We start from the raw sequence: 10,661 nt of genomic DNA, 5'->3' as shown, positions 1-10,661 counted from the left end.
GTGTACGGAGGTGAGCCAATGAGTACGTGAGATCAAGGGCCCTCTCATTCAAGCCTTCTTTGGGCAGGGCCCCCTCAAAAGCCAACTAACAACAAAGCCCCCAGGGCTGGGCAGAAAGGTTTCCCAGCCACCGAGGGAGGGCCTGGCCGAGCTGTCAGCCAATAGCGCCCACTGGCGGCAACACAAAGACGGACCAGGATAAATTCCAGCAGGTCAAGTCAGCTGCCAGAGCTCCTGCCCAGTTGCACAAAACAGGTTACCCAACCGGGACAGAGAGGCATCCCGCTACACACCACCAGTCATCGGCCCCTTTAATCCTAAAGGGCTTCCAGTCCATCACTCCGCCTCATGGGGTCTTCTCATCTACACTACGGGTCAAACACACTTCTAGGCGAGAGACAGGATATAAATTAAGGCAATGCTGCTGCTGTCAGAGACAACCCCACTTCTCCAACAGAAAATTCACGGCTGATGGAGGTGGCCAGATGACACGTGACTGACTCTATCAAACGGCTCCCTGTCCTCTTTGCTCCACAGGGAAGGCCTGATGCCCTGGGCCATCGCTCCATGAAATCATGTTTCTTTGGAATTGAGGAGAAAAGAGAAACCTCCCTTCCTGCCCGTCCAGGCTGCCACTTCTGGTGGCCCTGCAGGACCTTTTCTGGTGGCCCTGGCCCGGATTCATCCCAAAGCTTTCTGATCTAAATAGAAAGCTTTAGTCCTCAGTTTGGATCTAGCTTCCAAAAGATTTTACTGTCCAGTCAGCAGGTTAGAGGCATGGAACAACAGGCACCTCTATCCCTGCTGCCTTTTCCCTGCTGAGGGCCGGGAGGGGAACCTGAGGTGAGCTGTCTGCTGACTAGTCTTTTCTAAATGACCACACTGCCAAACTCTCTCACAGTCGGTGGTCCCCGATGGAGGTCTGGCATTATACCCACAGTGAAAACTCTCTCCCCCTCCTCTCTTCTGTGAAGCTGTTGGTTGGGTTCTTAGCAGCATAAAACTCGAGAGGCTGGGGAAGGGGATCTAGCTGACACCAACTGCCTGACGAGATCCCAAGACCAGCCTCAAAAGAATAAAAAACACAGCCCTTCATGGGCAAGAACAGGTCAGGAGGTAAACATGATAGGGCTGCTGCTTCTCTAAAACAGTAACAGCTCATGTGCTATTCTTTTTTTTCTTCTTCAAACGCAAGACAGAATTCCCAGCAAGGCAAAACTGTAACTTCGGCTAGGGTGGGATGCACAGCCACTAGAAAGTCAATGTCCTGGCTGCCACCTGGGAGCTCCCCTTGGCTCCGGTGGGACCCAGTCAGCTGTCCGGGCTCTTTTCTGCCTCTTTGGAATGGATAATGTACATGAAGGTCTGCTCAATGGTGAAGTCGGGCGGGAGGCTGCCTTTGTGCACACCCACGTGCTTGCTCATGAGGTTCAGGGTGGAGCTGTAGTGGCCACAGACTGTGCAGCGGTACATGAGGGCCCCCGAGTGCGTCTTCAGGTGGCACTTGATGGTCGAGCGGCCTCGGAAGAACTTGTGGCACACCTTACACTGGTACGGCTTCTCGCCCGTGTGGATCCGCCGGTGGTAGTTAAACTCACTTGTGTGGGCAAATCTTTTGCCACAGACCTTGCAGCTATACTTGCTGTTCCCAGGCTGGCCCTGTAAAGCCAGCTCCTCACTCAGGAACTCCTCTGCCGGCAGCTTCCTCTTCGGGAGAGATGGGTGCTGCAGCCCAAAGCCAGGCCGGGGGTCAAGACCGCTGCTGCATTTGTGCTGGCTGACATGGTAGCGATAGGCAGCCTCCGACCTGAAGCTCTGGCTACACAGGTGGCAGCGGAAGAGGGTGTCTTCCAGGCTTTGGTGCACAGCCATGTGCTTCTCTAGGAGATGCCAGTCCACAAAGCTGTTCGCACAGACAGAGCAGGAGAAGACCGAAATGCCGAGATGGGAGAGCATGTGCCACATGAGGCTGCAGAGGTTGAGGTGGCGCTGGTCACAGACGCTGCAGGCCTGGCCCTTCAAGGTCAGATGGTCTAGGATGTGGCCCCGGACCACGTGGAAATCTTTGGCCAGGGCCTTCCCGCAGGCAGCACATTTCAATTCTGCGGAGGCTGCCCCTGAAAACAAGCCCAGCTTCCCCGGCAGGGGATCATTGGGGTGGACAATAATGTTGTTCTCAAATATTCCATCCCGTCGGTGGAGCGTCAGCTGCCACTGGGTAAAGAACTTAGTTTCACACATGTCGCAGGAGAAGAGGAAAATACCGATGTGAGACAGGACATGGGTCACCCGGGAGTTTCGGTCCTGGAAGTGGGTCTCGCATACCTTGCAGTTGCCTGTCAGCAGGTCCACGTGGTCCCGAGCATGCTGTCGGATCAGTTGAATGTTGGGCTCTAGAACTTTCTTGCACACCTGGCAGGGCATGGCCTTATTCTCTCGGTTGTCACTGTCTCCAAAAGTCAGCTCATCCTCACTGTCATCACTCAACTCAATCACCTCCTCAGCTGTGCCGATCTCCTCGGTGGGGTCTTCAAACTGCAAGTCGTCATCCCCGAGGTCCTCCAGCTGGAGGTCATCCATCTGCTCAAAGCCTGGGTCTTTGGAGTGGTCGCTATTGCTCAGACAGGAGTTGGTCCCAGTGGTGATGTCTATCGCATTGTCCGGGGGGAAGAAGCTGTTTTTACTGAAGTCTCCATTGCTCTGAAGCTTGTATGGCTGGCAGGAGCTTGTGCTGGTTTGGATGCCCATGCTGGCAGTGCCTAGGGCTGGCTGGGTCACCACATTAGGTACAGATGTGAAAGGAGCAGGATTATCATGGTCCTCTGTCTTTGGCGGCAGTGGCTGCTGTGGCAGGGGCAGGCTATGGTTAGAGTCACTGGTAACATTTCTCTCTTCATCTTTATAGCTTCCTCCAGCATCACTAGGTAAAACATAGTTTCTATCAGGACCAAAGTGCTCCCCGCCACCCCGGAGTTCTCCAAGGGGATGGGCAGGTTCTGCTGAGCTACAACTCAGGGTGCCCGAGTGGCTCTCACTGGTGTTGGTCAGGGACTTGGCCACGGCGGTGCTCTCCAGGTCAGGGAAGGTGGAGTGACAGGCCCGGAGGAGGTCTTCCATACCCAGACGCTCAGCAACCTCGTAGATCACCCCAACATTGATCAGGTCTGTGAAGAGCTCAGATGTGTAGACAAAGCTCAGAATCTTCTCGAAGTTGGCGGGAGTGATAAAGTCCACCACATAGGTCCTGGCGGCATCGAGCCCAGTATTCAGGAAGAGGTTCTGGAAGTAGCCAGCCGCGCAGGCCAGCACAGCTTTGTGGGCCGGGAAGGAGCGGCTCCCCACCACGATGGTGACATCGCACATGGTCTCCGAGAGCCGGCACTTGTTGAGTTCCTTCAGCAGGTTGTTGGGGTGGTTGGTGCTTTGTAGTTTGATCCTCATGCCCATCTTAGCAGCTCCTGTGAAGTTGCCTCCTTATCAGCACGGTTAATCTGTGGACAGCAAAGGGAAAAGATGGGTGGCCAAACGCATCCCTGCAGGCGGGGTGCTCTGCAGGAGAAACCACTACCAGTCGGGGTGTTTCTAAGCCTCAGGTTGGGACAGAGTGAACAGGCATGGAGAGCTGCTCCATTCTGCTGAGAGCAAGGACCGCAAACATGACAGAACGATCACCCCTCTCCCCACACTGACCCAAATACAGAGCTGTTATGACAAAAGCCAAACCCGCTGAAACAAATCTGATAGCTTGGTCTTTAAGAGAGTCAGTAAGAGAGGCTGTAGCTAGAGGTATCCGCTCGGACACACTCTTACACTGCATGACCAGAGCAGCTGGCTCCAATGAGTTTCCTCCTAAATACAAGCTGTCCTACCTCATCACGCATGTTCTCTTCCCTTAGGACGTCAAATGTCATGCTCACAAAATCTGCACAGTTAGCTGCTGGGGATGCTCCCTCCACCTTTTGGTTTTCTAACACTGCGTGTCCTTTCAGACCCCAAGTAAATCTCCTGCTTGCTCTCGAGTTCCTATCTCTCCCCCTTTACTACCTGCCTCTCTCCTCTCCATAACCCAGAGCCGCTCAGATGCTGATCTGCCACACTCCTTGTAAGCTGTGAAGTTAAAATGCTTCAAAGCCCAAAGGAGTCGAGCAAAGCAGAACGCAACTGTGGCATCTTAGATATGCTGGACGCCAGTCCGCCACCCTCTCCGGGTTTCCTGCTCATGTTGACTAGAACTAAGAGATTCACTTGCTGCCATGAGAAAACACCTCACTGTGCAGGTCCAAGACCTGCTCGACACACCTTTCCCGGGAGCCTGCACCCCGAGGGAGGGGCCCCGCTCTGCCGGCTCCGGTCCTGCGCGGCAGCCCCTTCTCCACCCCGCACACTCCACTAACTCCCAACTTTCGCCGGGCGCTCCGGGCATTGTCTGGGTGCCAGCCAAGCATCTCCCAGGCCCTGGCGGCCACACTCGGCCGGCAGCGGGTCGGGGCGCTGGGCAGCCCGAGTGGGGGTCGGCGGGGGCAGGTTCAGAACTTCCGAGGAGGCACCTCCGCCATCCGGGGCGCCGGTCTCCCCTCCGGAGGCCGGATCCGGGAGAAGGGGCATTGGATCGGGCCGGGGCACTCCGTTGGCGGGTCACCCGGCACCTCGGTCCCTCCCTCCCCGAAGAGCCGCGATTCCCCCGGCGACTCGGGAGGGGCGGGGGGGACGCGGGGCGCGGGGCCGCCGGAGGCCAGGGACGGGCGGCGGGGCGGCGGGGAGGGTGGTTCCGGCGAGGGGAGCGGGCAGCAGGGCGCCCGCCGAGAGCGAGGAGGGCCAGGGCGGGGGTCGGGCCCCGGCGAGCGCAACCCTCGGCCCGGCCGCGCTTACCCGGCTCCGCGGGGCCCCAGCACCATCGCCGCCGCCGCCTCACACAAAGGCCCCGGCCCGCCGTGCCCGGCCCGACGAGGAGGCGGCGCCGCCGGCCGCGGCCAGACTCTCCATCCGCCGCGCCGCTCGCCGCGCCGGCCCGGGCCGCCCCCGCCGCCCGGCCCGCAGCGCCCCCCGCCGTCCCGGAGGAGGCAGCGCCCCCCGCCGCTCGGTCGCAGCGCCCCGCCCGGCGGGACCCGGAGCGAGGTGCGCGGGGCTCCCAGCCGCCGAGCCTGGAGGGGGCCCCCGCGCGGCCCGGGACCCCCGCGCGGCGCTGGGACAGCCGGCCGGCCCCCGAGAGCAGTTTTGGGGCGTTTCCCGCCACCCCACCTCGGTTTCGGCTTTTCTGAAGCGCCGATCCGCCGGGCGGAGGACCGCTCCCTCCTCCCGCTGGTCCCGATCCCAACTCCAAGCTCCTGTCCACGCTCTGGTCGCCCTCCCGCTCCCCGGCCCTCCCTCCCCAGGACGCAGGAGCTCCTCGGGCTCCAGGCCCTGCAGTTCCAGCCTCTCTCCTATCTCCCTGCGGTGATAGGCAGCCGGGCGCAAACCCCCACGCAGGCACAGGGAGGGCTCCGTGATTCCTGGATGGATGGACGGACGGACGGACGGTTAGAGAGGAGCACACAGGACGATGCCAGCTGATCTAAGCCGGTGTGGCTGTTCAGGGATCATCAGTCCCCTTTCCCGCAATCGTACTAACTGATGGTAGGTTATAATGAAAGCAAACATTCTCCTAAATGCTGCCAAGCATGAAATATTTATTAGGAAGGGGGTGCAAAATCTCTATCATCGGCTCAAATAAACTACAACCTGTTCTTGTAGTTTGGGGGCAGGCAGTACCAAACAGGTCTGCGAGGGGCTCAGCTGGAGGCTGATACATGAGGCTCCCACCAAGTGCCCTGAAGTGGAACATCAGACAACCAAAGACTCCAAACCTTCAGCAAGACTCTGAGACACTGGGCTGCAAGGCTAGCAAGAGACTTGGGCCTGTTTAGCCTTTCCAGCCACTGTAATAACCTGGAGAGAGGGGGGGGGGGAGAGAGAGAGAGAGAGAGAGAGAGAGAGAGAGAGAGAGAGAGAGAAGAAGAAGAAGAAGAAGAAGAAGAAGAAGAAGAAGAAGAAGAAGAAGAAGAAGAAAGAGAGAGAGGGAGGGAGAGAGAGGGGGGGGAGAGAGAGAGAGAGAGAGAGAAAGAGAGAGAGAGAGAGAGAGAGAGAGAGAGAGAGAGAGAACTGCTCCCAAATGGAGTCCCTTGTGCTAAATGCACATTAACAAACCAATTGCCATTTCAGCAATAACTAACCTAATTGCAGTTCCAGCCTCTCCCAGGAATGTGATCTTAACCAGTCAGTCTGGAATTTCCTGGTCAGCACCAGTGAGGTAATTTGGCTGATAGGCCAATGCTGGGCCCCCAGAGGAAGGTGACCTTGCCCAAAAACAGCCCACTCGCCCTCTCTGGGTGGCTCAGTGGTTGAGTGTGAACCCATGAACCAGGAGGTCATGGTGCCATTTCCCATCAAGCATATGCCTGGGTTTTGGGCTTGATCCCCAGTAGGGGGCATGCAGGAGGCAGCCAATCCACGATTCTCTCTCATCATTGATGTTTCTCTAGCTCTCCCTTCCTCTCTGAAATCAATAAAAATATATATTTTTTAAAAGATTGCAGTTTAAAAAAAAAAAAGTACATTCTTGAGAAAAATCAGTGTGATATTCTGAGCCTCTGCATTGGTCCAAGATGGTAATCCTTGAGATGGCACAGTGGTCTGGCTAATGGATGCCAGGTGGCCTGGATATAGGAATATTCTATCCTTAGTCTTTTCTGGGCAATCAGAGACTTATTTGGAGGTTGGGTGTATATCCAGGCATTGATGAAGAACTGGAATTTCAAAACTTTAAGTTCCCAGGCTAGTTAAAACAAGGATAGAATCATTTCCTCATGCTTCAACCTACTTGATTTTAGTCATTTAGCAACTTAACTATAGCGTCTTCATTTTATTTCTTCCTATTCTTCACTGACGAAAAGGGGTCACACACTAAACCTGACAAGCTCAGGGGAGGCCTGCACGGTGGGCCTTTCAAACTCAGAGGCCTACAGGAACCGCATAGGAGGGTCTGCAATGAAAACTTGCCAGCTAGGGGGCTCTTCCCCCTTCCCACGTGGGAGTCTGTGCTTGTTCTCCAATACATTTCCACCTTTGCTATAATAATAATAATTATAATAATAATAATAATAAATAAATAAACTTGCTAGCTAAACGTGACTCATGGAGGGCGGTCATGTCCTAGGCCAGTATCTTTCTTGACAAAGGTCAAGCTTTGCCTTACCTGAACCTATGCCTTTTTTGCATCTATGATAACATACCTTTGGAATGTCAGACTAATCCCCTTTTCCCAGACCCCCCAGGGTACAATCTCCCACCAGAACACAGACCACAGGACCCCTCATGGTTACCTTGTTCTCCCGCATACAATCTCTCTGTGCTGTAAAAGTTACTTATTAACAATCCGTTACCCTCTCTAATGTAAAAGAAGTATTTGTCTCTTCATTTTAGTTTGTATCCAATGTCAGACGCTTCCCCACCACCACCTCTCCCCGCCTTTGCTTTCTTTGTCTCTTCATTTTAGTTTGTATCCATTTTCCCCCGCTTTGCTTTCTCTCGCCTCCCTAATCTATCCTCAGCAAATTTCATATAACCCTCCTTGTGCCTCCTCCCTTGATTGTACTGTATAAAATAAGGTACAAAATTGTCATTTTCGGAGCATTTTCTCAACCGTTGATGTTTTGCTTCCCAGAAATTGTCAGTTTGGCTCAAACAAACTCGTAAAAATTCTTATAGGTTTGAATGTTTCTTACGTGGAAACGATGTCATGAAGTCTCCATAAAAAGAAAGTTCAGAGAGCTCACGGGTTGGTGACCACTTGGAGGTCCCAGAGAGGAGAGTTCAGAGAGAGCATAGAAGCTCTGCGCCCCTTTCCCCATGCCTTGCCCTACGAACCTCTTCCACTGGCTATCCCTGAGTGATTTCCTTTTATAATAAACTGGTCATCTAGTGAGCAAATGGGTTTCCTGAGTTCTGTGAGCTGCTCCAGCAAATTAACTGAACCCAGGGTGTAGGTCATGGGAAACTCCAATCTGTAGCTGATCGGTCAGAAGCATCGGTGACAACCTGGGCCTGGATTGTCATCTGAAGTTGGGGGGCAGTCTTGTCAGAATAATCCCTCAACTCATGGAATCTGACATCATCCCTGGGTAGCTAGTGTCAGGGCATGGCTTGTTGGTGTAGGAAAACCTCCTCCATGAAAAGGCGAGTCATCGTGGGGCCTACATGGGCCGGCCGCCGGGCCCCTTGAGGCACAGCCTGACCACACTGCTGGCGGCCTCGGGCACCGACTCCCCAGCCCACGGCGGGAGCCCGGCGCAGGCCACCCGCCCACCGCCCCAGGACCGGACCCACGCAGCAGCGAAGGCGGCGGGGCCCATGCCCTCGCCCGAGGAGATGGAGGAGGAGGCGATCGCCGGCACCCCCGGGGACTAGACGGAGGATGTGGACTTCCTGTCTGGGCTGGAACTGGTCGATCTGCTGGACCCCCGGCAACTGGACTGGCCCCTGGAGCCCGGGCTCAGCTCGCCCTGGGTGGGGGCGAGGACTGCGCCCTCCATCTTGCCCTGGGTCCTCCATTTTTGGGCAGAGCCATGTGCTCCGCGGGGGTTTCTTCCCGGAGGCCCAGGCCTCTGCTGGCCACGCCCAGGATTTCTCTGGACTAACCAATGATAATCAAGGGAAGTGCACGCCATCAATATGACCACATCCTGTGTAACAAGACCCGACTCGCGCCTGGCCAATCAGCGGGGCCCACAGTCCCCTCCCCTGCCCTTACTATAAAACCTACAATCCCATCAGGCCTCGCTCTCTCGCGGCCACTGGGCTTACCGTTGTTGCATCGGTGAGTGTGGTCGGGGAGTCAAACTAGTTCGAAATGAAGGACTCTTTGCTTTTGCATCGGACTCGCTGGCTCCCTGATGGGCTTTTTGGGAACCTTGAAATCTGGGCACAACACTCCACACAGGCTGGAATGAGGTTCGGAACCTTTAGTACTGAAGTCTTTTAAAAGTACATCACCACGCAGTCACAACAGCACCCAGGCACTAAGCTACACGACACGGAGAAGGGCTGCGAAGTCTTGTCGACCAGGTATTTTTGGGCATCAACCTCTTTACTACAAGAGGATGAGGGCCAGGATTACTTCACGAATTCTCCAAGCACAGAACAGGAATCTGATTTAAAATGTTGTCTCCAGCTTGGCCAGTCTGGCTCAGTGACTTATGAACCAGAAAGTCATGGTTCGATTCCCAGTCAGAGCTCACGCCTGGGTTGTGGGCTCAATCTCCAGTGTGGGTTGTACAAGAGGTAGCTGATCAATGATTCCCTGTCATCATTAATATTTCTCTCTCTCTCTCTCTCTCTCTCTCTCTCTCTCTCTCTCTCTCTCTCTCCCCCTTCCTCTTTGTTTGTTTTTTAAAAATATATTTTCATTGATTTTTTTACAGAGAGGAAGGGAGAGGGATAGAGAGAAACATCGATGAGAGAGAAACATCCATCAGCTGCCTCCTGCATGCCCCCGACTAGGGATGTGCCTGCAACCCAGGTACATGCCCTTGACTGGAATCAAACCTGGGACCCTTCAGTCCGCAGGCCGACACTCTCTTCACTAAGCCAAACCGGTTAGGGCTCTACCTTCCTCTTTGAAATCAATAAAAATATATTTTAAAAATATGTAAATAAATAAATTAAATAAATAAAAGGTGTCTTTTTCCTGGGATTCCCAGCACTGCAGTGTTCCCCAGTACTGCCACCAGAGAGCAGTCTTCCTACATTTTTCTCCTGTTGGCGAAGCGCTTGTCATCTCAGCACACGTCAGACTCTCAAGTGTGAGCAGAACCAATTCCTAAAGCTGTCATGACCCACATAAAGTCCCCAGCCTGCAAACAATTAAACCCTCTGGATAGATGATTCTGAAAAGCCAACAAGATGACTCGCGGAAGAAAGGCCTGAGGATCTGGGGTGAGGGCATTCTTTGACCTCTAGCAATAAACCTGACGCCAAAGACACTGAGGTGAGCTCTTCCTCCTGCCCAGCCCTACAGTGCAGCTATGGGTCCAAAGGTGCCCAGCCGGGCTCTGGAAAGGGAGAACTTTCATGGGGTGAAGGGACCGCAGGGAGCGGCCTCTGGCTCCATGGCCCTCTCCCTGAGCTGCCTTGCGAGAGCTGAATGTGGACTTGAATCAGGGTAGTTCAGGGGCGTGGCCAGGGCCCTTGCTCCAGGCTAAACTAGGGCACCTGGGGACTTCCCAGGCTGTTCCATTAGGGCACAGGAGCCCCTCGGGACCCACCCGGGGGCTGTGATTGTTAGAACAGCAGATTAATAAAAGACACCCACTTACACCTCATTTAAATGCCTTACATATACTGTGGACTACTGGACTAGCTACAGGCTGGTAACAGTAGCATTGTAGAAGAGTCCGAAATAAATGTTTCCCTCTATAACAACTAAGGTGGCCACTTAACATGGTAAACTCTGTGTCTGGGTCACATCTCACCCCCACCACCTACTGCAGGGCCCGCGCTTGACATTTGGGGGCAGAAGAATGACACAGTGCTCGATGCCTCCTCCTCGGTGGCCGGGTCTTCGCACAGCCTTGATCCCCCCTCCCTCCTCTAAGTAGAGTCAAATTCAGAGATCAATGTCGCCCAGG

General features: G+C 54.6%; 1 protein-coding gene across 1 annotated transcript; it reads right to left on the bottom strand.

Moving 5' to 3' along the window:
* Window positions 1-1,191: 1,191 nt before the first annotated feature.
* ZBTB39 (zinc finger and BTB domain containing 39) lies at window positions 1,192-3,447 on the bottom strand (the record flags this gene model as incomplete). The annotated part of the gene is made up of 1 exon (XM_081084577.1): window positions 1,192-3,447. The coding sequence occupies one exon, from the start codon at window positions 3,445-3,447 to the stop codon at window positions 1,312-1,314; it is 2,136 nt and encodes a 711-aa protein (XP_080940703.1). The 3' UTR covers window positions 1,192-1,311.
* Window positions 3,448-10,661: the final 7,214 nt, after the last annotated feature.

Source organism: Myotis nattereri, assembly GCF_964212035.1.
Source record: "Myotis nattereri genome assembly, chromosome: 2".
NCBI classification, from domain to species: domain Eukaryota; kingdom Metazoa; phylum Chordata; class Mammalia; order Chiroptera; family Vespertilionidae; genus Myotis; species Myotis nattereri.
Note: the sequence above shows the minus strand (reverse complement) of the source record. Positions and strands in the feature narration are given on the sequence as shown.